The sequence below is a fragment of the Schistocerca serialis genome, chromosome 9 (assembly GCF_023864345.2).
Source record: "Schistocerca serialis cubense isolate TAMUIC-IGC-003099 chromosome 9, iqSchSeri2.2, whole genome shotgun sequence".
Classification (NCBI taxonomy): Eukaryota; Metazoa; Arthropoda; class Insecta; order Orthoptera; family Acrididae; genus Schistocerca; species Schistocerca serialis.
The window spans coordinates 63,946,218-63,973,312 of NC_064646.1; the positions used below are offsets into that span (position 1 = coordinate 63,946,218).

Genomic DNA, 27,095 nt, shown 5'->3' on the forward strand with positions numbered 1-27,095 from the left:
TGAACACTCGATATTTTAAGTATGAGTGTGGGAGAGTGGAGATTTGTCTACCGTGCCACTGGTTTTTGTGTGTGCAGGATGGACGTGAATCAGGAGAATACTGCAATTGTGGCAGATGATCGGCGCAGACAATGTTTGCCGCTCGCACCATAGAAGCTGTATGTGATGTACAAGGAGCAAGCACACATTATTCTTTGATGGTGTAATGACTGTAATTGTTATGAACAAATGAAATATGATTTGACTAGAGACTCTTAATTTTGGTGTTAGACTTGCTAGAAGCAAGAACTGTCTTTGAATTTCTGATGGTTATTAAACTCACCACATTGTAAATATACTTAATTGTATCTGATGGTTAAAGATGCAATTGACTTGCAAGAATTTGTGTACTTATGTGAGACTTGTGCAAATGGAAATATACCAGAACTGAACTGAAAGTATTATGGGAGTACCTAGTTATTTCTAGAGCAGAGAGAGAGAAAGAGAGTTTTGCTTTTAATCCCTCTAACCAGCATTATTTCTTCAGAGAAGAAGTTGTGGAGATCGATGCAGTCGTGTATCCAGAGAAGAGGATTGGCTCAACATTTCAAGTAAGTCAGTTGTAATAAGAGAAAAGGAGAGCGCGCAATCCAGTTTTGCACCGCTTCTATTGTCGCCAAACCATTAGAAACTGCCACCCACGATCTGTAGTGATGTTGTGTGGGCAACTAAAATGGTACACTTAGACCTGAACAAAGGCTGCAGCCACAGTTTTGGCTGAAACGTTGGGATAGGGGTGGCCTCCGGCCAGTGAGTAAATCTATCAGTAATTGTCAGCAAATATCAATACCTGCTGGAGGAGGGTAGTGAGCCGACAATGTCGAGGTGAACGTGTGTGAACCAGTATTGTGTCGAGGTAATGGTGGCTGCAGGGGAGTGAAATGCTGTCCAACCTTGGCGTGCTGGCATGTAACACAGGACTGGGCCCAGTAGCGGCAGTCACACTGGATGCCTGGCCAGATGAAGTGTTGTTTCATGAGGGTGGCAGAAGCAAAGATGCCTGGGTATGCAAGGCCATGGGTGCAGTCAAATGCCACTTTTCGGAAGGCAGGAGGGACGAAGGAGCAGGGGCAATCATTGGAGCCATCATCTTATGAAGGATCCCCAAGGACATTGACCAGATCTTGCTGTTGAGCCAGATATGGATCTATTGCTGTAAAGACACCACTCTGGTGAAACAGTCCTTTGTTATGATTCACACAGCTAGAATATCAACTTGTTCTGATTCACATCAATGTGCACTGCCAAGTAGAGAGAGGTGCTGCACAATCAAGCAAGGCATTATCCACCAGCAGTTGCAGTCTGAGACCAAATACTTAGAGAAACTTTCATGTACTGAAACAGTTGGAGATTCCATGCCTTAAAGTGCTAAACAGTCTAGAGAATATATGGTTACCTTCAACAATGGAAAATCTGTGATGAAACATAAAAATTTTATGAAAAAGATAGTTGCTACTCACCACAAAGCACTAGATTAGATTAGATTAGATTAATACTAGTTCCATGGATCATGAACACGATATTTCATAATGATGTGGAATGAGTCAAATTTTCCAATACATGACATAATTAAGTTAATTTAACAACATAATTAAGTTAATATAACAACTTTTTTATTTTTTTGTTTTTTTTTTAAATTTTATTTTATAATTTTTGTTTTTTTTTTTCTTTTCTTTTCTTTTTTTCTTAATTTATATCTAAAAATTCCTCTATGGAGTAGAAGGAGTTGTCATTCAGAAATTCTTTTAATTTCTTCTTAAATACTTGTTGGTTATCTGACAGACTTTTGATACTATTTGGTAAGTGACCAAAGACTTTAGTGGCAGTATAATTCACCCCTTTCTGTGCCAAAGTTAGATTTAATCTTGAATAGTGAAGATCAACCTTTCTCCTAGTATTGTAGTTATGCACACTGCTATTACTTTTGAATTGGGTTTGGTTGTTAATAACAAATTTCATAAGAGAGTATATATACTGAGAAGCTACTGTGAATATCTCTAGATCCTTAAATAAATGTCTGCAGGACGATCTTGGGTGGACTCCAGCTATTATTCTAATTACATGCTTTTGTGCAATAAATACTTTATTCCTCAGTGATGAATTACCCCAAAATATGATGCCATATGCAAGCAATGAGTGAAAATAGGAGTAGTACGCTAATTTACTAAAATGTTTATCACCAAAATTTGCAATGACCCTTACTGCATAAGTAGCTGAACTCAAACGTTTCAGCAGATCATCAATGTGTTTCTTCCAATTTATTTTCTCATCAATGGACACACCTAAAAATTTTGAACATTCTACCTTAGCTATATGCTTCTGATTAAGGTCTATATTTATTAATGGCGTCATACCATTTACTGTATGGAACTGTATGTACTGTGTCTTATCAAAATTCAGTGAAAGTCCGTTTACAAGGAAACACTTAGTAATTTTCTGAAAGACATTATTGACAATTTCATCAGCTAATTCTTGTTTGTCAGGTGTGATTACTATACTTGTATCATCAGCAAAGAGAACTAACTTTGCCTCTTCATGAATATAAAATGGCAAGTCACTAATATATATTAAGAACAACAAAGGACCCAAGACTGGCCCCTGTGGAACCCCATTCTTGATAGTTCCCCAGTTTGAGGAATGTGCTGATCTTTGCATATTATGACAACTGCTTATTTCAACTTTCTGCACTCTTCCAGTTAGGTACGAATTAAACCATTTGTGCACTGTCCCACTCACGCCACAATGCTTGAGCTTGTCTAGCAGAATTTCATGATTTACACAATCAAAAGCCTTTGAGATATCACAAAAAATTCCAATGGGTGGTGTTCAGTTATTCAGATCATTCAAAATTTGATTGGTGAAAGCATATATGGCATTTTCTGTTGAAAAACAAATGGACACCACAAAAAGACTGTCAGAAAGTGAGCTTTCAGCCAACAAAGCCTTAATCAGAAACAGACAACACATACATTCACGCAAATGCAATTCACACACATGTGACCACAGTCTCTGGCTGCTGAGGCCACACTGCGAGCAGCAATGCAGCACATGATGGGAGAAGCAACCAGGTGGTGGGGATAAGGAGGAGGCTGGGGCAGGAAGGGGGAGGCTTAGCAGTGTAACAGTGAGGGATGGTAAAATGCTGCATGGAAGCATACAGGGACAAGCTGGAGACAGGGCAGGACAGCTAGATGCAGTCGGGAGGTTAGACTAAGGGGGGTTAGCAGAAAAGAAGAGAAGTAAAAAGACTATGGGTATGTTGGTGCACTATAGGGCTGTGTAGTGCTGGAATGGAAACAGGGAAGGCACTAGATGGATAAGGACAATGATTAATGAAGGTTGAGGCCAGGAGGGTTACAGGAACGTAGGATATATTGCAGAGGAAGTTCTCACCTGTGCAATTCAGAAAAGCTGGTGTTGGAAGTAAGGGTACAGATGGCACAGGCTATGAAGCAGTCATTGAAATGAAGAACATCATTTTGGGTGGTGTGCTCAGGAACAGGGTGGTCCAGTTGCTTCTCGGCCACAGTTTGCTGGTGGCCATTCATGTGGACAGACAGCTTGTTGGTTGTCATGCCCATGTTGAATGCAGCACAGTGGTTGTAGCTTAGCTTGTAGATCACATGACTGGTCTCACAGGTAGCCCTGTCTTTGATGGGATTGGTGATGCTTGTGACTGGACTGGAGTAGGTTGTGGTGGGAGGATGTATAGGACAAATCTTGCATCTAGGTCTATTACAGGGACACGAGCAATAAGGCAAGGGGTATTCCACCATCCACTGAACCTGCACAGTATCCTCTTCCGTCCCTACACAATTCCTGCTTGCAACCTCTTGCCTCATGGCTCATTATTCCACACACACACAGTGTTTTCCTTTTCCACTAACTCCTGCCCCTCCCCCCCCCCCCCTCCCAAATGCACCTAGTTGCCCCACTATCTCTCCACTTCATCCCCATACACTATACTGTCCCTCACCCCTACACTGCTATCCCTCCCCTCCCTTCCTCAACCTCCTCCTTACTCCAACCACTTGGCTACTTCTCCCATCATATGCTACAGTGCAGCTCACTGTGTCGCCTCAGCAGCCAGAAACTGCAGTCATGTGTGTGTGAGTTGTGTTTGGGTGAGTGTGTGTGCATATGTTGTCTTTTTCTGACAGAAGTCTTGTTGACTGAAAGCTCACTTTCTGACAGTCTTTTTTTGTGCTATCTGTGACTCAGCATCTCCACTATATGCTGAGTAGCAACTATCCATTTCATAAATATTACTTTAGCATGCATATCTGATTGCCCTGCACAGGCACAATTATGTACAATAATAATTATTGTAATTTTAAAAAAAATGTATTGAACACACTGACAATGCCAATTGTATGGAAAACATACTGAAAGGAAAATAAAGATTCTATTCTATTCTAATATTGAATATACAGTTGTCCTATTCATCTGCCAACACCCAGGAACTCTTGAAAGTATGCGACAGGGAATATTGAGATTCCAGTACAGATGTCCAATTCAATACTAGAGATGTACCAGTTTACAAACATAACTGCTGTATCTTCAAATGTAGAAGAACCCACAGAACACTTAGAACACAAGTAGCTGAACTAACTGAGCAAGTAGCAGAACCTCAATTAAACCATCCTACATGCCTGTTGCAACAACAGTCTTTCACAAGCTGCAGTAGGTGCCCACTTGTTGCACAAACAGTCCTATGTTGGTACCATCACAAATTTGTCATACAAGGCTGTCAAGTGTTCCTAACAGACAGTAGTCCTCCATCACAAAAGCGGACACAGGTGCTGATATATCTGTCTATCCAGCATCGTGACTTCCACAACGGAAAATACATGAATCTCCCTTGCATAGGGTTTGTCCAGAAAGTAATATCTGCCACTTCTTTAAAAAAATTATTGATTGGATAGGTTCAAAAATTTAAATTCTTTGAAGTGTGACTCTTCTGCATCAATACATTTTTGTCAGCATAATTTCCATGTGCCATAAGCTTTCTGGAACTCTCCAATAGGGATGCCCTTCAGGAGAGCCATCGAAGTAGCTTGCATATTATCCACTGACTTGAGATACTTTTCTTTGAGGCCCCATTTCAGCCAAAGGGCGGATGCAACAATGTTGTCTCACTGACCTTAGTCAGGTAGGCCATCACACCAAAGGCGGTGTGAGCCGGCCATCTTGTTATGGTGCAGTTTCCACAAAATGTGGAACTCCTTTTGGATGTGGGCCACCTTGTGATTCCGCTTCTGGAGTGCTTATTGTGTGCCTAGTACTAATGGGGAGACATCAAACCTACCAATTACATATATCTTCCTGGAATAGCACATGACTTGTAGATTCAATTTTTTTGCTAATCTCTTCTGGACACTGTGGTCGCCTATGAATTTATCTTGTAGAGCTGGTAAAGGCACCAGAGAGGCACTTTTAATGTTGTGGATTGCTAATGGAAACAAGACTAAAGAAAAATCAAGTCACGTTCATAGGATTTATCGACCTGGAAAAACCTTTCAACAATATAAAATGGTGCAAAATGTTCGAAATTCAGAGAAAAATGGGGGTAGGCTGTAGGGAATGATGGGTAATATACAATATATACAAGAACCAAGAGGTAACAATAACAGTGGAAGACCCAGAATGAAGTGTTCACATTAAATAGTGTGCAAGACAGGTACGTATGTAGTCTTTCACCCCTACTGTTCAGTCTATACATTGAACAAGAATGACAGAAATAGAAGAAAGGTTCAAGAGTGGAATTAAAATTCAAGATAAAAGGATATCAATGATAAGATTCACTGATGACATTGCTATCCACAGTGAAAATGGAGAAGAATTACAGGATGCGATAAACAGAATGAACAGTCTGATGAGTAAAGAATTTGGACTGAGAGTAAATTGACAAAAGACGAAAGTAATGAGAAACAACAGTAATGAACAGTGACAAACTTAGCATCAGTGCTAGCGATCACTAAGTAGACATAATTAAGGAATTCTGCTACCTAGGCAGCAAAATAACCCATGATGGACAGAGTAAGGGGGACACGAAAAGCAGACTAGCGCTAGCAAAAAGGACATTCCTGGCCAACAGAAGTCAACTGATATCAAACACAGACCTCAATTTGAGGAAAAAATTTTGGAAAATGTATGTTTTGAGCACAGGATTGTATGGTAGTGAAACATGGACTGTGGGAAACCTGGGAAAGAAGAGAATCAGAGCATTTGAGATGTGTTTCTGTAGATGAATGGTGAAAATTTGGTGAACTGATAAGGTAAGGAATGAGGAGGTTCTCTGTATAATCAGCAAGTAAAAGATGTATGAGAAACAATGACAAGAAGAAGGAACAGGATGGTAGGACACCTGTTAAGAGATCATTGAGTAGCTTCCATGGAACAACATGGAGCTGCAGAGGGTAAAAAATGTAGAGGAAGACAGAGACTGAAAAAAAAAAGAGCTGGTACTGTTGTTCAGTAGCAGCTAATAATCTTCTTGACTAAGCTAAGATCCTCTGCCCTGAAGATTTTGAGAATTATCTGGAAAAAAGGTCATTTCTCTCCCTGAGTAGTGAAATGAAATGTCGTGTGACGAGGGCCTCCCGTCGGGTAGACCACTCGCCTGGTGCAAGTCTTTCTATTTGACACCACTTCAGCAACTTACGCGTTGATGGGGATGAAATGATGATGATTAGAACAACACAACACCCAGTCCCTGAGCAGAGAAAATCTCCGACGCAGCCGGGAATCGAACCCGGGCCCTTAGGATTGACAGTCTGTCGCGCTGACCACTCAGCTACCGGGGGCGGACCCCTGAGTAGTGTAAAGCTTTCATAACCAGAGCTTCATCATTTCAACTACATATTGTTAAATGAACCATTAATAGAGAACTTTACAATGAGCATTGGGCTCCTCCTTCCCTCTGGTCCATATACATTAGAATAGATAAATTACAATACATTTAACATAACATTCATTGTTAAGGTTTTTAGGAATTCTTTGGTAGGCCAACACAACATCTTCAATCAGCAGCTACATGGATAACATTCCCACCACAGCAAGTGACAATGTCTCATGCCTATGGGAGGTGCGACTCCTGCATATATTCTTGGCTCTGCAGAAACAGAAGCCTAGCAACAGTGTTTTGCTCTGTTCTAGCTCAGTTAACTTAAAATAATAGCTTTTCTCTCTATATTTATTTGACTATCTTCCACTTCTCAAAGAGCCTAAGAGTTTACCATGGATTTTCCTAGCAAAATGTCATCTTACGTTACACACTTCCTTGTAAAATTGAGCATTGATGGTCTGGTCAGGTGGTACATACTCACAGTGCACTATCCCCTTTGCATAAAAAAACAACAAACATGGAATTTACCTGTGATTCACTCATGTGAGCCTTCTTCTGGCAAGGCAATGATGTCATGTGGCATTCTGCACACAATCTCTCTGACTCTGGATCTTACTGCAAGACCCATAACTCATATCCAGTCATCACATGGTTCAGGAAACTAGGATCATCTTCACAGATTTACTTGAGTTCTTCATACATTCATACTCAGCATTGCTTATGCATGTTGATCAAAACCCTGGGTACAAATTTCCGCATGACCAAGTCTTCCAATACAGTCTCATGAACAACAGGTTCTAGCAAGTTCAATAATTCTGAGATCAGGCAAAAACTCGCTCGATGGCTAGAATTTAGTAGCTGGTGCACACTAGTCACAGGGTCATTTGTTCATGATGTTGGTGGGTGTCCTGCGAGGTGCTTGTTGGCAACCTCCTATCGACTTTCTCTAAACACCTTGCGCCACCTGTTCGACCGTGTTCTGCAAAGGAATTCTACCATCATCTTGTTCAGCTTCACGTAAAACTTCATCACATAGCATTTTTCTAAAGCTTTCTCCATCATAAGGTCGATGTAACCAACATGTAGAGGTTCACAGAAGAAGCTGTTCTACTTTTCCAAGAGCACGGAGGCAACTGAGTGACCTACCACTGCAAAACTAAGGGTTCCTCGCCCCACTCTCCTTGAATGGTCCACGCCCCTCATCACAAAAAATTTGATGCCTTACTTTCTGGACACACTCTTTATGCTGGAAATGGGTCAGCCATCTGGACATACAATTGTTTCACACAGATGGTCACCCTTCCTCTTCAGTGCAAGTTGACCTATTGATTCACTGGTGATAATGTGATTTACCCAATGACTGGGGCATGTGTTCTGCCTCTCTAAGGGCCTTTAAGCTGATCTTTGCCACCAGCAGCTCATTGACTCCACAACCTGACTGACAAGCCATTTATATTTCCATCATATCACAGACAAGGTGAGATTGCATATAGTTACCTACTATGCTAGTTATCATCTACTTATTACCTATGTGAGTACTTATAGTCAACTGTACACCACATTATTACAATGTCTGTACTTTCCATACATGTGAGGCCATGTAGAGTGACACATGAAAAACTAAAGGTGATCAGACAAAAATTATAGCAACTGCTCACCACTCAAACAGCAACTGGACTTCATCACCACACCTTGTACCAAAGAAGGATAACTATTGGCACTGACCTGGCACCTACAAACAGCTTAATGTCTTGTAAACTGAAGATTTTGCCATGACTATCCGTGGCAAATAGATATTTTCAATGAACACCTAGTCTGCTCCATCTAGCAAGTGTCTGTCAGTCTGCATGATATTTCAAGAGCTGATTTGTACATCATTTGGACTGTTGATTCTATCTGAATGCTATTTGGGCTTTTCAGTGATCCATAGATGGCATAATATGTGCCATGCCATTCTTCTTTGTATACACTGGTGAGAATCTCATGTCATACTCTGAGACAGAACATTTTTACCACCTTTCACACATTTGTGTACAGCTACAGGAACACTACTTGATCATTTATACATTCACGTGCATCTCTGAAGCAACAGAAGTTGTTTCTGAGCTACTCAATCAGTGGGCAAGGGATTCACCTACCACAGGATCGAGTGAGAGTTATTACCACATTTCCAAACCTTCTACAATATGCAAGCAAAAGTAATACTTGGATCATGCAAACTTCTATCAAAGGTTTGTCTTTAAGCAAGCACTGATCACTGCACCACTTAAAGAACTTCTTAAAGGTTCTCTCAAAACAGGAAATACATTGTAATAGACAACTGCACATGCCACTGCCTTTTTGTACCTCAAGGATACCAATGCAGAGGCACCATGCTTATCTAATCCATCACTATACACATCTCTGTCTCTTGTAGTAGCCGCATTGTAAACTGTAAGAACAGCTGTGTTGAAACAGTCAGTTGTATTTTTCAGCTTGGCCAAGATGTGCTTGTGTCCGTATATGTGAGGATGGATGTGTGTGTGTGTGTGTGTGTGTGTGTGTGTGTGTGTGTGTGTGTGTGTGTGTGCGAGTGTATACCTGTCCCTTTTTCCCCCCCAAGATAAGTCTTTCCGCTCCCGGGATTGGAATGACTCCTTACCCTTCGTTTGGTAAGTTACAGAATCTAGAGGGAAACATTCCATGCGGGAAAAATATATATAAAAACAAAGATGTTGTAACTCACCAAACGGGAAAGCGTTGGTTGTTGACAATAAAAAACACACAAACACACACACAAATTTCAAGCTTTCGCAACCCAAGGTTGCTTCTTCAGGAAAGAGGGAAGGAGAGGGATAGACGAAAGGATGTGGTTTTAAGGGAGAGGGTAAGGAGTCATTCCAATCCCAGGAGTGGAAACTCTTACCTTGGGGGGGAGAAAGGTATACACTCGCGCGCGCACACACACACACACACACACACACACACACACACACATCCATCCATCCGCACATATACAGACACAAGCACATCCCTTCAAACCCACATCCTTTCGCCTTTCCCTCTCCTTCCCTCTTTCCTGATGAAGCAACCTTGGGTTGCGAAAGCTTGAAATTTGTTTTGGCTCACCAACAACAATTCTACGTGCTGGAGGGGAAGTGCCAGCTACAGTTATAAATGCTGTAGAAGTAACATCAGAACAACTGCAGCACTTGATCAGCATTATAACATCTCCCCAACTATAGTCTCATCACTTGCCATTTCATCTCATAGACCTCTTCCTTCTCTCTTGTCCTGAGCAGGAGACAGAAAAAAATTGCAAAGTGATTTAATCATCTTAATTAATTTCCACAATAATCAAACTTCACTGAATACTATAAGCCACTGCTTTTAAATGAGCTACCTGATTATCAATTTAATTAACCCTTGAACCATTTTGCACAATCAGACAAATCGCTTCAAAATCAAATTTTCACGACCGACCTGTATGATCATATACCCTGTCCACTCACCAATAAATCTGCCTACCAACTTCTACTGTCCATGGCACTAAACACAGGGCAAAATCCACCTGTTGTTGCCACAGCTGCGGCTTTTCTTATTCTGACAATCACTGATGCTATTGCTTACTACACTCATGTTGCACATATCAATATTCAGACGAGCTGTGAGAACAGCAATCTTACAAAATTCGGCAACATTCTGTCTTTATGCTTCTCCTACTTCTGATGAATAGGAGATGCAGCATAACTGATAAGAACTCTTAGTCAGACACTGCACCAGCAGTCTGTCTTTAACACTGGATTGATGCATATTATTATCTAGATCGGCAATTTTGAGTTCATGTGTAAAGAGTATTTCTTCCATCTCCATCAACGTCATTCTCATAAAATTTTGATAGAGTTGTGGATTTTCCATGACAAGCTCTACAGTGGGATTCTTGCATGCTCCAAAATCGTCCTGCTACCTGATCTGCTCTCTTATCAAACATAGACATGGTCATTTACACTTTTTCCATGCCCCTTAGCATATCAAAAGTGCAGCTGCAGCCCAATGCTCTTCCATCACAGCCTCTTCCTTCATGCACAGAACAAAGAAAGAAAAATCTCACAGAAAGTGATCTCTTGGCTCTCGCACTCTCATCCTGCTGTGCATAAATGCTTTCGAAACTAACCCTCACAATACTCTCAGATACTTACAGAAAGTGCTCACATGGAAGTATCATACAGAACTATCAATAAAAGTTGATCCCTAGTGTAAACAGATCTGCAACTTTCCCCTGAGAGTACCAAACTCTCTGAGAGCAAAAAACTCTCATGTGTATACCAGCACTTAGTAATAGGGTAATGGCCTTTCAGACCATGGTGCACAAATTTCAACACTAAAAGGAATGCTTGAACAGAAGATAAATATAATTTCAAAATATCCAGAAATGTTAATTCAGTGGGAACAGAGACTTTTTCAAACTTCATTAAAGAGCAAGAGTGGCAGGAAGTTTATAGCCCAGATAACATAGACTATAAAGAAAATGCATTCCTCACCACATTTCTCATGTTCTTTGAAAGTTGCTTTCTATTGGGCTCTTTAAAATACCATACTGGCACTAACAGGCAATATGGATGGCTGACTAATGGGATATGGATCTCCAGTAGAACAAAGTGAGAATTATATCAAAATTTTAGGAACAGTAACAATTGAGCCCCAGTAGTCCACTACCAACAGTACTATAAGATGCTTAAAAATGTCATTATAAGGGTAAAAAACATGTGTTATGCAAATAGAATAGGTAATTGTCATGATAAAGTTGAAACCATTTGATCAATCACGAAGGAACTGCATGGCCAACAACACAGGATCGAGGATACAAAGTCAATACGTACTAAAGATGTTTTTGTTACCTGTAAGTACGTACAAATGTACAGTTTTTAACATTCACTTTCTAAATACAGCAGCTGAATTAAATAAGAACTTAGTGTTTGCAAATGTAGTCAAAAAGGCCATCTGTATAAGAGTGACTGATCATTTCAGTGCACATGATTCACTGTCAAACAAACAAATTTGTTTCAGAAGAGGCTTTACACTGAACTGCTATACTCTTTTTTTTCTTGGCGAGGCACTGGATGGATTAAATAAAAAGATGGGAACACTAGGTATCTTCTTTGATTTAACTAAGGTGTTTGATTTTGTGGATCACAAAATGTTACTGCAGAAGCTGGACAACTGCATAATAAGAGGATTACGCCACAATTGGTTCTTATTCCATACTTTAAGAACAGACAGCTAAAGGTCCTTTTCCACAGTAATGAGAATGGCAATGTGGTGACGTCTGATTGAGGCATGGTTAAGTGGGAGGTACTTCAAGGGCCAGTGCTGGGACCACTATTGTTTCTTACTTTACATAATCAATATGCCTTCTAATATGGCGGGTGATTCTGAAATATTTCTGTTTGCTGATGACACTAGTTTGGTAGTGAAGGATATTAAGTGCAACATAGTCAGTGTATGACACAAGTTCATGGTCTGTATAAAAAAAATTAATGATGCTAAATCACAAAGACTCAATTTTTACAGTTTCTAACACACAATTCAACTAAAACTGACATTTGAAACACGCAGAATGGGCATGTGATTAGTGAATCTGAACAATTCTACTTTCTAAGCGTTCAGATAGACAGTAAACTGTCATGGAAGGCCCATGTTCAGGATCTAATTCAAAAACTGAATGCTGCTGTATTTATCATTAGGACAGTATCTACAATAACTGAGAGTCAAATGTGAAATTAGTCTCCTTTGCTTATTTTCATTCACTTATGACATACAGGATTATATTCTGGGATAACTCATTCCATTCACAAAGGATATTTTTGGCTTGGAAATAGGCAGTCTGAGCAGTATGCGTTTAAGTTCACGAATCTCTAGTCGATCCCTGTTATACTCAAATTCTGATAGTGGCCTCTCAATATTCATTATCTTTAATGTCATTTGTTGTTTACAATATGAGCTTATTCCCAAGAATTAATAGCTTTCACTCAGTTAATAGGCAGAAATCCAGTCTGCATTTGGATCACATCTCCTTCACTCTTGTGCAGAAGGAAGTGCAGGATTCTGCTGCATCCATTTTCAATAAGCAACATTCAAAATAAAAAATCTTAGCAGTCATACTCGCACATTCAAGTCCAAACTTAAGATTTTCCTCATGGATCATTTCTTCCCTTCTGTCAGTGAATTCCTGGAGACTACAGAAAACCGGATTGGAAGTTTACAAGATGATTTGCTCTTCTTATTCTTTTTGTAGTCTCCTGATATTCTTTTTTTACTGTGTAAAGCGAAACATTCATTGGACCACAGTGTCCTGAAGTGATTTACGATTTACTAATGGCTCATTTAGCTCAGAATATACCAATTGTAAAGGCTAGGGTGTAATTTTTGTAGAGTGGTAAGCTTGAATCGTGGTTTTACAGAGTGTTTCACAATTCCTATTACAGGCTCCTAGAGGTCATAGAAGATACTTAGTAGATAAAGTTTTGATAAGGAACTGTGTCCAGAAATTTACCATTTGAATATAATATAAGTTTGAAATTTGGATCAGTTCAAGACTCCACTCCACAGTAGGCAAAAAAATTGAAAATAGGGTCTCATCATTTACTCCTGTTGCAATTATGACATCACATACCATTTTCATCGGACTACAACAATGGCTGTGAGCAACTGGTACATTCACAATTAGAATGGTTGACTGCGGTGCTCCATGAATTCAGTACACTCTCGACTTCAAAGAGGACGTCCTTCATCACATAGAGGAGAACCTGAAGATAAGTACCTGAAACATTGCCCATGCCTTGGCCTCTTGTGGAGCACAACAGGTCAAAGTTTTGTTGTCTCCATGTGTGCGTACAGTAAGGGAAGAGATCTGAAAGTGATCTGATCATAAAATTTTATTTTACATCCAAATGGTATATTCCAGACATATTCCTAATCAAAACTTTATCTATTAAGTCTCCCCTACAATCCTCAGAAGCCTGTAATAGGATTTGTAGAACACCCTATATATCACATGGGTGACAGATTAAAAAGGGGCAAGCCATGACCATCAACTTCAGTTTTCAAATAACATATGCTGTTGCCTGCGTACAACTTTGTTTGCATCATCCATAATCATGAATTTTATTCAGCGGCATACAGGTCCTAGCATAAATGAAGTACAAGGTATTCACATGAAAGCTTCCTGATATCCAAATAGAATTTTAAAAAATACTATAAGATATAAATACTTGTGATCTGCAGCATCATGTAAAGCAACTGAAAATGTTGTGTAGATTTTTCTGAAAATGAAACCTTTGTTTTGTTTGAGGTGCTAAATAATGACCAGAGAGAGGCCAATGGATAATGTGGTATGCAAAAACAAAATCACTCATTTGTGTCAAAAGAAATTTTCATTGTAAATTTCAAAGAAGTTAAGATGATTAAGGCTTGGTATGACAAGTACCTGCCCTCTGGGAGAGTAAACAGTCAGGTTCTGGCAGAAAACCCACACATAATGAAATAACACAATGAAAATTCAAGGTTGGAATATCAAAAATATTGACAAAAGGATAGATTGCTAACCATTGTAAGAACGACCGGCTGAGTTGAAGACAGGTGCAACGAAAAGACTGTTACACATTATAACTTTTGGCCAAAGTCTTCTTCAACAAAGAAAACACACATATTATCCATTCAAGGAAGCAAACTTTACACATACATGACCACTACCACCAACTGCTTCGTTTCAACTGGAGCTGCTGATGGTGGCAGCATATGTGTGGGAGGTAAAGTGCCAGTGGTAATGTACCAATGTTACAAGTGATAGAGCAACAGTTTTTTAGGGCAGGGAGGGCAGAAACAAAAGATGTCCAGAGACAGATTAAAATGACATCCACACTGATAAAACAGACAGACAGAAAGCAAATTTTAAGGTACACAATTCAAGTAGACAACCCCTGATTGAAACTAGAGATATACAAAAATTGACAGGAAAATTAGATTCATCTAGTTGTAATTCAGCCAGTGCAAAGAATCAGTTATCCTTATTGCTTCAGAATATCTGAGGACTAAGGGGTAAGCTTAATGAGTTGCTTATTTGTGGAAGAATTAGAGTTGAGCAAACCAGCTGATATATCATATCTCTCTGAACATCATGTGACCACTGGTATAGATATGTCAAATGTTACAGGATTCAAGTTATCTTCTTACTTCTGTAGAGAAAATATGGAGAAAGGAGGAGTTGCCACATTTGCCAGAAATTGTTTTGATTTCAAGAATATTGATACGAATACATTTAGCTTAGAGCAGCACTTAGGAGCTTGGGCAACGGAAGTAGTATTTCATAATAAGTCCTTTATAATATTAAGTATATACAGATCACCTCCCAGAAATTTTAACCTCTTCATAAAAAAATTTGGAGTCTCTGTTGTCCTATCCCTCAGTAAAAAACAAGGAAATAGTGGCTGCTGGTGATTTTAATGTGGATTCATTGAAAAGCTCTGTCGGTGAACAATTATTGCAATCAGTAACACTATCATTCAATTCATTTCCTACTGTGAACTTTGCAGCTGGAATATATAAAGGCTCTGAGAGTGCTATTGATAATATATTTGCAGACAAATCTAGGAAAAAAAAGTCATATCACAAAACCAATAGTGAATTGGCTATCTGATAATGATATGCAGCATCTTGTGTTAAATGTTGAAACTTGTCAAGATACATCAAAAATGAAACTCTCTACAAGAAAATTGAAAACTTTCAGATACTATGCGAAAAAGGAGAATAAATTTTTATGGTCATCTTCTCAGAATGAATTTCAACAAATTAACTAAACAAACCTTTGACTTTTTCCATAACTGTAAAATAAAACCCAACTGATTTAAACTGAGAAATACCTAGTGGAATTAAAGATTTCAGAAAATTCACTTATTGATCGAACAGCTAAATTAATTACTAAAGATGAAAACATAAGGTTACAAGGCAAATCTGCACAAAAGTCCAAACGCTTCATCTCGGAAGAAGAGAGGAAAAGAAGATCAGAAAGAATGAAGAAATACTGAGCCCTAAGAAAAGAACAACACACAAAGAAATGATGTACTCACCGTACCCCAGAGAGGGTGAAACGAAAGAAGAAGAAAAAATCTACTAAATCTGAGTGCAGGAGGGTAATAAATCAGTCAAAAATTGAGAAATTCAGGAAATTCCTGAACGACATGAACTGGATAGATGTTTACAATATTTCTGACTCAAATGGAACATACAAAGCATTCATTAATAAAGTTACTTCCACTTTTGAAAACTGTTCTGCCCTAAAGGTAACTAGATCACACAGAAGTCAAAAAATAAACCATGGATTACACATGGAATAAAGATACCATGTGAGACAAAAGGAAGACTTTATCTACTATCTAGGAACAGCTCTGATGTTAGCATTGTAATGCATTACAAAGAATAGTGCAAAATATTGAAGCAAGTAATCCAGAAGTTGAAGCAGCTTTATTATGGGAAAAAGATAATTACATCAGACAACAAAATAAAAACTGTATGGAATATAGTGAAGAGAGAGGCAGTTGGGGCCAAAAAGGAAGAGCAACAGACATCTCTAGAAATAAATGAAACTTTGGTAACAAATGCACGTAGTGTTGCAAACCTCTCTAAACAAGTACCTCATTTTTGTTACTGACAGCATGGAGTATCTGAGACCAGTCTTTAAAAATAATTTCAGTAAAATGGAAGTGACACTCATGTAGCCCAAAGAAGTAGCATCTATCATGTTGTTGTTGTTGTCTTCAGTCCTGAGACTGGTTTGATGCAGCTCTCCATGCTACTCTATCCTGTGCAAGCTTCTTCATCTCCCAGTACTTACTGCAACCTACATCCTTCTGAATCTGCTTAGTGTATTCATCTCTTGGTCTCCCTCTACGATTTTTACCCTCCACGCTGCCCTCCAATACTAAATTAGTGATCCCTTGATGCCTCAACACATGTCCTACCAACCGATTCCTTCTTCTAGTCAAGTTGTGCCACAAACTTCTCTTCTCCCCAATCCTATTCAATACTTCCTCATTAGTTATGTGATCTACCCATCTAATCTTCAGCATTCTTCTGTAGCACCACATTTCAAAAGCTTCTATTCTCTTCTTGTCCAAACTATTTATCGTCCATGTTTCACTTCCATACATGGCTACACTCCATACAAATACTTTCAGAAACGACTTCCTGACACTTAAATCTATACTCGATGTTAACAAATTTCTCTTCTTCAGAAACACTCTCCTTGCCATAGCCAGTCTACATTTTATATCCTCTCTACTTCGACCATCATCAGTTATTTTGCTCCCCAAATAGCAAAACTCCTTTACTACTTTAAGTGTCTCATTTCCTAATCTAATTTCCTCAGCATCACCCGACTTAATTTAACTACATTCCATTATCCTCGTTTTGCTTTTGTTAACGTTCATCTTATATCCTTCTTTCAAGACACTGTCCATTCCGTTCAACTGCTCTTCCAAGTCCTTTGCTATCTCTGACAGAATTACAATGTCATCGGCGAACCTCAACATTTTTATTTCTTCTCCATAGATTTTAATACCTACTCCGAATTTTTCTTTTGTTTCCTTTACCGCTTGCTCAATATACCGATTGAATAACATTGGGGACAGGCTACAACCCTGTCTCACTCCCTTCCCAACCGCTGCTTCCCTTTCATGTTCCTCGACTCTTATAACTGCCATTTAGTTTCTGTACAAATTGTAAATAGCCTTTCGCTCCCTGTATTTTACCCCTGCCACCTTCAGAATTTGAAAGAGAGTATTCCAGTCAACATTGTCGAAAGCTTTCTCTAAGTCTACAAATGGTTGAAATGTAGGTTTGTCTTTCCTTAATCTACTTTCTAAGAAAAGTCATAGGGTCAGTATTGCTTCACGTGTTCCAATATTTCTGCGGAATCCAAACTGATCTTCCCTGAGGTTGGCTTCTACCAGTTTTTCCATTCGTCTATAAAGTATTCGCGTTACTATTTTGCAGCAGTGACTTATTAAACTGATAGTTCGGTAATTTTCACATCTTTGGGATTGGAATTATGATATTCTTCTTGAAGTCTGAGGGTATTTCGCCTGTCTCATACATCTTGCTCACCAGATGGTAGAGTCTCGTCAGGACTGGCTCTCCCAAGGCCGTCAGTAGTTCTAATGGAATGTTGTCTACTCCCAGGGCCTTGTTTCAACTCAGGTCTTTCAGTGCTCTGTCAAACTCTTCATGCAGTATCATATCTCCCATTTCATCTTCATCTACATCCTCTTCCATTTCCATAATATTGTCCTCAAGTACATCACCCCTGTATAGACCCTCTATATACTCCTTCCACCTTTCTGCTTTCACTTCTTTGCTTAGAACTGGGTTTCCATCTGAGCTCTTGATATTCATACAAGTGGCTCTCTTTTCTCCAAAGGTCTCTTTAATTTTCCTGTAGGCAGTATCTATCTTACCCCTAGTGAGATAAGCCTCTACATCCTTACATTTGTCCTCTAACCATCCCTGCTTAGCCATTTTGCACTTCCTATCAATCTCATTTTTGAGACGTTTGTATTCCTTTTTGCCTGGTTCATTTACTGCGTTTTTATATTTTCTCCATTCATCAATTAAATTCAATATTTCTTCTGTTACCCAAGGATTTCTACTAGCCCTTGTCTTTTTACCTACTTGATCCTCTGCCGCCTTCACTACTTCATCCCCCAGAGCTACCCATTCTTCTTCTACTGTATTTCTTTCCCCCATTCCTGTCAATTGTTCCCTTATGCTCTCCCTGAAACTCTGTACAACCTCTGGTTTAGTCAGTTTGTCCAGATCCCATCTCCTTCATTTCCCTTCCATCATAAAATCCTTAAAATCTAAGTACTCTAGTGGGTATGATAACATATCAATGACGTTAATCAAAGAGGGTTCATGTGAGTAGAGTTCTATCTTAAGCTATTTGTGTAATCAATCCTTATCAGTGAAACATTTACCGACTGGCTAAAATATGCCGAAGTTAAGCCTCTTTACAAGATGGGGAATAAAGAGATACCATCCAACTATTGAACAATTTCACTTTTGCCGGCTTTCTCAAAAATATTTGAAAAGGTTGTGTTGAAGTGTCTCCTTAAGCATCTGACTGCAAATAATATATTTTCCAAGTAACAGTTTCGATTTATTAACCGTCCTGATATAGAAAAAGCTATTTACACTTACAGTGGGAATGTATTAATTCATTTAGATAATAAATTAGAGGCTACTGGTGTTTTCTGTGACCTGTCAAAAGCCTTTGAATGTGTGAATCACAGCATTCTCTTACATCAATTAGAATATTGTGGTGTCACTGGCAGTGCTGCGAAATGGTTTGAGTCTTATTTAACTAACAGGAAACAAGGGGTGTTGTTGTGAAATACCTGTGCAGTAAGCAGTTAGTCTTCATCCGACTGGGAATTAATTACATATGGTGCTCCTCTAGGTTCCAACTTGGGTTTGTTGCTTCTCCTTGTGTGCATTAATGACTTATCATCTGTTACATTGCCAGATGCAACTTTGTTTTGTTTGCAGATGATACAAACATTGCAATAAGTAGCAAGTCAAGTACAGACTTAGAAATACCTGCTAATCAATTTGTCACTGACATTAATAAATGATTTATAGCTAATTCATTGTCATTAAACTTTGAAAAGATCCACTATATGCAGCTCTGAACCTGTCAGAGATTTCCTTCCAGCATGTGTATAACGTATGAAGTCCTGCAGATCGAAGAGGTTGACAGTGTTAAATTTCTGGGAAGGACATACCACAGAATTGCTGAAGTGCCTAAACAAGTCTGTATTTGCAGTGAGAATGGTGTCAGAAGCAGGCGATATAAATATTAAAAAAGAAAAAAGAAAAAAAGAAAAAAAGAAAAAAAAATAGCGTGCTCTCATCTATTATGTCATATGGGATCATATTCTGGGGTAACTCATCAAACCAGTAAAAAGTTTTTAGCATACAAAAGCGTATTATAAGACTAATTTCTGGTGTAAATTCAAAACATCGTACAGAAACCCGTTCAAGGAACTTTGTATTCTAACCTCTGCTTCTCAGTATATTTATCCCTTAATGAAATTTCTTGCAAGTAATATACATCTATTTCCAACCAATAGCTCAATACATACTATCAATACTTGGAATAAGAACAATCTACATAAAGACCTAAAATCACTTACCTTGGTCCAAAAAGGGGACCAATATTCAGGAATGCACATTTTCAGTAAATTGCCAGCAACCATTAAAAACTTGGTTTCAGATAAAGCACAGTTTAAACCGAGGGTGAAAGACTTTTTGAGAGGCAGCTCCATCTACTCTATAGATGAATATCTTAACAAGGACTGTTAGACCAACTTAAGTAAAAATGTCTGTTAGAATTCAGTTTTTACAGCACTTGGTCACAACAGTCAAGATTAGGTATTTTGTGTATGATAAATATATTAAAAGTGCATAACAATGTTTCATTCTGATAGCACATTAATTCTGTAAATATTAGCAGTTCCAGTTTACTGTAATGTAGTCACCTATTTTGACAATCTCCTTACAAATGACCAGGGTAGTAAGTATTATATTCAAATTCTTATGTTTTTTATGTTATACTTTTCGATATGTTCCACATACATGAGAGTCATCTCAATTTTTGGTCTATGGAACTAAAACTGAAACTAATCTAATCTAATCTAGGAAGTGTGCTTGCTTGTATGAATGTGTATGTGTTTTCTTTCTGAAAAAGGTTTTGACTGAAAGTGGTAATGAGAAACAGTCTTTTCATTGTGCCTGTCTGCAACACAACAGGTTCTTTACAGTGAGTAGTAATCTATCCTTTTCCTTGCATCTGATGAGTTACTGGACAAGTTCTGGGAGGCCTTTCAAAGAAGCCAATCACAGTCGTTCTGTTATGCACTACGAGAGTTAAATATCCCTTACTCAACAATCCACAAGGTGCTGCATAAATGGCTTTGCTTGCATTCTTACAAAGTTTAAATTGTGCAGTCACTGAAACAAAAGGACTTGCAGCTTTGTCACAAATTTGCTATTGAGATATCTGACAGGACCTATCAGGGAAATATTGTTTTCTTTGATGATAGAACCTTCCTCAGATGTGAGAATATTAATCTCTGCAGAAAAAAATGTGGATGCAATAGCCTACTTCATCCTTGACATGCTTGTGGATGCTTGGTTTCAGATACAGTATCATCTAGACATTTTAAGGGTTACAAAAGGAGCTCATGTAGAGGTGTATTAATTTTTTGTACAATACTATTCGAGTTAATTTATGTGATGCAACAAATTGCAAATATCTATGTCTCACTGCATTTGAAAATCAAGAAGGTTTCATATGAACACACTGTATTAGCCTAGTCAAGGCATGTAAGTTATGAATGGCCATGGAGTGTAACTGAAGTACAGAACACAAACTGCTGCAGTGAATTCAACAGAGCAGTTTCCAACTCAAGCTCCAGCAGCTGCTGGCTATGCCAATTGTTGGCTCCATACTGTGTTACAGCATCATAACTCTCCACTACTCTCCAGCTGCAAAGAAGAAACAAGGAGAATTTAGTTCACAACATTTCCTAAAAGCCCTCAGTGAGTTTGGCATCCATCCCTAGTGCTGACCACTTCATCAAAAACTTGCATCCTGCCCACAGAATGATAACATTTATAGCTGTGCATCTAGAAGTTTGGAATGTAAAATTGCCACAGAATCATAAAGTTCATAGCATGTATCCTTGTGCAGCTAGAAAGCTTGCTTGGCTCAAGTGTACTACAATGAAACTGCTTGGAAGTTTGCATCTAGATCTTTGCAGATGCTCTTCAAAAATATAACACATTTGTCAACGAATATGTTCACATTAATTCAAACAATAGAAAATCCAGGATGGACTATAACAATATTAGAGAAGGAAAGTTACCACTCACCATATAGTGGAGCTGCAGAGTCGCAATAGGCACAACAAAAAGATTCACACAATTATAGCTTTCAACCATTAAGGCCTTTTTCAGCAATAGACACACACACACACACACACACACACACACACACACACACACACACACACATACACTCATGCAAACGCAATTTGCACACACGTCTGCAGTCTCAGATAACTGAAATCACACTGTGAGCAGCAGCACCAGTGCATGATGGGAGTGGCAACTTGCTGGGGGTAAAGAGGAGGCAAGGGTGTGGAGGGGGAGGGATAGTATGGTGGGAGTGGTGGACAGTGAAGTGCTGCAGTTTGTATGGAGGGCAGGAGAGAAGGAGGGGAGTGGGGGGCGGGTGGTAAGTAGTGCTGGATGTAGTGGTGAAATGACAGCTGTGTAGGGCTGGAATGGGAACAGGGAGGGGGCTGGATGGATGAGGACAGTGACTAATGAAGATTGAGGCCAGGAGGGTTACAGGAACATAGGATGTATTGCAGGGAAGGTTCCCACCTGCGCAATTCAGAAAAGCTGGTGTTGGTGGGAAGGATCCATACGGCACAGGCTGTGAAGCAGTCATTGAGATGACCTATATTATGTTTGGCACCTTGTTGAGCAACAGGGTGGTCCACTCGTTTTTTGGCCACAGTTTGTCGGTGGCTATTCATGTGGACAGACAGCTTGCTGGTTGTCATGCCTACATAGAACACAGCACAGTGGTTGCAGCTTAGCTTGTAAATCACATGACTGGTTTCACAGGTAGCCCTGCTTTTGGTGGGATAGGTGACGTTAGTGACCGGAATGGAATAGGTGGTGGTAGGAGGATGTAAGGGACATGTCTTGCATCTAGTTCTATTACATGGGTATGAGCCATGAGGTAAGGGATTGCGAGCAGGGGTTGTGTTAGTATGGACGAGTATATTGTGTAGGTTTGGTGGACGACCACTGTAGGAAGGGTTTGAAGGATAGCGGGCAGGACACTTCCCATTTCAGGGTTGACAAGAGGTAATCGAAACCCTGGCGGAGAATGTAATTCAGTTGTTCCAGTCCCTGATGGTATTGAGTTACAAGTGGAATGCTCCTTTGTGGCTGGACTGTGGGACTTTGGGAGGTGTTGGGAGACTTACTACTTAACATGGAATTAATGATGGAAAGTTATGTACACACCCATAGCTGCCTGTAGTAAAGTAACTGTATCATTTATAACCACTGTTTTCTGGGGATAAAGATCATTTCAATGTCAATAATAATATTACAAAGCTATTAAAGCAACTGTTGATATCACTCTAATAACGCTTCAAAGGAAATAACTACATGTAAGTATTCAGGAATGTATTAAACTTTGCCTGCTGAACGTTGTATCTCGGTAAAACACTTTTGTGTCTCTGAAAGATTCCATCTACAAAGGCATGCCACCTGTAGAAAACAGGATCCCTCATATTCGTTGCTGGATCAGCAACAACACCAAATGATTCCTGTAAGAAAAATGAAATTATTTGCATACATATTCAATTAAACTCTCAGTTAAACATAGTACAATTTAAATTATGAGTCCTGAAGTGAGAAGTGCAAAAGCATGAAACAAGCCTATCTTTGAGCCAAATTACTGTACTGAGTAACAGTTCATAAACATACCAATAAAAATGCAGATTCTAGTAATAACAGTTTCATACAGAATAATATGATGCCTTGACTAAAAGTAAAACACTTTGTTCACAGATTGTTTAACAACTTTTGCTAAATATCTGTAGGCATATCAATTATTCATTGACAATCATAAACAAAATATTAGAAATTTGTCTGTAATTGTTAAGCTCTCATGTATGGTAATGATCTATGTTTCTGCATACGATTACACAATACTACACAGCAAATACTCTGTATTGTATTGTAGTCTGTTGACCCTCTTAATTATGTGGCATACAACAAGTAAAATTTATTATTATTATTTACTGGCCTTATGAGCCATTTTTGTATAAGAACTGCACATTATACTGCTGTACAAAGACAATACAGATTAGGGTTTGATAAATGTAATATTATGATATGATAGCAAATAACATGACATGATTTTGATATGAGATATGCTCTGGTAGACAAAATGACTGATGAAAACATGCACATACATTACACAAATAAGATATGACATAAGTATATAATTAATGTATGTCAATACACTGTTATTCAGTTTCATCTTCCCATATCTTAAATAAGCAAATACAACATGCTCACATGCACCACATGTGTGTGTGTGTGCGCGCATGGTCCCCCCCCCCCCCCCCTTTACCTACCCACACAAACACACACACACACACACAATCTGCAATGTTTCAGATATTTAGCAATGGCTGAATTATAGAGGATGGGATGCTCTCTGAGTGGGCTGCAAGGTAAGGAAGTGTACAGGCATGTAGAATGTAGATTTTTATGTAAAAAAACTCAATGTAATTCAGTGATTTGCGTGACAACACTGTCTTCAACAGATTATGGCAACCCCAATGTCAGAAGAGGGCCACACTCTTCCTTATAATAACAACCATGTTCAGTTGCAAACATGGGGAGGTCATTTCTCATAAATATTACATGCTACAAGTGTCAAACACTATGAACAACAATGGCTGGACTAAATGTGCTATTAGTGATACACTTACCACAATGAATAATGTGGTGCTACTTCGGCAGTGGGAACTGTGCTGCCATCAGTATGTGGTCAAATGGAAATTTGAACAGATAAATAAGCATCACAAATACAGAAGTATTACAGCTTCAAAGCAGACGGGAAAACACCAAGATATCATATCTAAATTCCAAGGAAGGGTCTAAGAAGGACTATACATTTCCTGGCAAATTAGAGACCATACCTACACTGTGTTTCTATACATGATGTTGTGGTACGGCAATGCTCAGTGCAATAGGAGGGCTGCTTGTCAAATGTGTGCAGAGCATTTTCCACACTGCCAGACACTTCCACATTCCTTCATTGCTACACTGAAGTGCCTCTGAAGAGGCTGTACTTTATGCAGTGTAAGTGGATGTGATGATGAGTACCAGAAACATATCAGGTAGATTGCAAGTGGATTAGCAAACTGTCAGGTGTCTTCTGTATGAGCAGCAGCTACACCTGTACCACCCACAGAAGGTACAGGCAATGAAGCCACAGGACTTTACGTCACAAACCCACTTCTGCAGGGGTTCTTGCACCATTGTATGGATGAGCCTGGGTTCCCATGGTGGATCCTTTTCATGGGTGAAGCCAAGTTTCCAGGGAAGCTGTTCTCAATTCCCTCAACAGTCATGTGTGGGCTGATGAAAACCTGCATGCTGCATACCCTCATGGATTCCAGGAATGATACAATCTGAAGATTTGGGTAGGTTTCCTTGATGGACATGTGACTGTAACATATCTTCTTCCACCACATCTCACTGATGTCACATACTTGCAATTCATTGATGACATACTGCATGGGCCCTTGGAAGATGTGCCACTGCATGTGTGTCAAAATGTGGCTCCAGTACAATGGCACACCATCTTATTTTTCATGTGTCATACAAGATCACCTGGACCAACAATCTGGCAATGGTGGACAGGTTGTGATGGCCCGATTGTATGGCTTGCACATTCTCCTGACTTGAACCTGCTATACTACTACCTGTGGGATCACATAGAATCCTTGATTTATGAGATCTCTGTGGCTTCTGAGGAAGATCTACAAGTGCAAGTTATGGCTGTGAAAAATACTGGAGGATCATGAATTGGTGATCATATGTAGCAAAACATGGTACTGAGATACCATACATGTGTTAACATCAGTGGTTGTCACACTGAGCCCTACTTGTAAGTGTATCCAGATGACAAGCACCAGCAGTCAAGGAGCAATGTGTGTTGGTATTTTGCACGTAGTGGGAAAACAGTACGTTTCAGGACGTGAATTTCTATGCTCTAATTAAATACCATGGTCCCCACTACAAATCCTCAAAGCCAGTAAAGGGAATATAACAGTTATGGTATTCATGGCAGATACAGATACATTTGTCTGTACAAAAGTTGTGTGTGTGTGTGTGTGTGTGTGTGTGTGTGTGTGTGTGTGTGTGTGTGTGTGTGTGTGTGTGTGTGTGTGTGCGTGCGCGTGTGAAAATTATTAATCTTATATTCTATAATTTAATACATGTGAAGGAGACAAAATCATTACTATTAGGCTGTTGGCCTTCAAAGCTACTGTATGGGGAGTTATCATAAAGTCTTAATTGTCACCTTGAAAGAATAAAGTTGCGCAATTAATTTCTTGTTTGTTTGGCAAATGGATATCTGCAGTGCTGGTACACATTGAAAACCCTATACTGCACTACCACAGCACACCATTAAAGCAGACATTAAAAAATGACTCAAGTTGTTGATAAAGTGGAGGTGGGGTGCACCATTTTGCTTTGTCTCCTATAGCAGTGCACTTTGATAATGCAGAGCAGGGAATTCAATGCATGTCAAAATTGGAGAGTTGTATTTGCAACAAACAACAAATTAATTTTGCAACTTTGTACTTTTGAGGTGATAGTTAAAACTTTGTAACTACCCCTCATATTACTCAGCAGATGATGTTTCTCTCTATTTAATATAGACTGTCATTAGAGTCTGAATAGTAGCATGGTGGAACCACACCACTTCCTATAATATCACTCCTGACAGAAATAATTTTTTTTCAGATATCTAATAATGCAGGTAGGGTACCATGAATACTTGAAATTCCTAAATTCTTGTACCTGCTGTAATTCGCTAAGCTTTATTAATCAATGCATTTGTTTCAGACCACTGATGATAACAGTATAATTGGTTTTTGAGAAAACATTTTATATAACGAAATATGCACAATTTAAGTCGTATAAACCATCATCACTTCAAGATTTGACCCCCACTAGGGATTATTTGTTGTAGGGTTGGCACACACAAATGTTATACTTCTTTGAAAAATTTAATGTTTTGAAACTTATTCCCACTCAAAACTATTTTATCCTATAATATTCAAATCTTCAAATTCCACAGAAGACCATGAACTACAAGGCGAATGAGGAAAGAGATACTGGAAGGCCTCAGAAAAGATGGGAATGATTTTGTTTGTGAGTTCAGTAAAGGCAGTAACCTAATACTGAAGGGAAACTGATGATGGTGGTGGTGGTGGCGGTGTTCAAATCTTAAAATGTAATCCTTTCAAAATTTCAGTGGGTTGCCAATTTGGATCTCCATTTT

General features: G+C 39.0%; 1 protein-coding gene and 1 long non-coding RNA gene across 2 annotated transcripts in view; one reads left to right on the top strand and one right to left on the bottom strand.

The window, feature by feature from the left end:
• LOC126418944 (uncharacterized) overlaps window positions 1-349 on the top strand; it is a 76,098-nt gene extending 75,749 nt beyond the window's left edge. The window contains exon 4 of the long non-coding RNA XR_007575914.1: window positions 78-349. This is a non-coding gene — a long non-coding RNA (uncharacterized LOC126418944). The remainder of the gene's footprint in view (window positions 1-77) is intronic.
• Window positions 1-27,095, bottom strand: part of LOC126418943 (phenoloxidase 2-like) — a 233,575-nt gene that overhangs the window by 72,222 nt on the left and 134,258 nt on the right. The window contains exon 9 of the mRNA XM_050085979.1: window positions 23,203-23,331. Coding sequence (XP_049941936.1) covers window positions 23,203-23,331 — 129 coding nt within the window. The remainder of the gene's footprint in view (window positions 1-23,202; window positions 23,332-27,095) is intronic.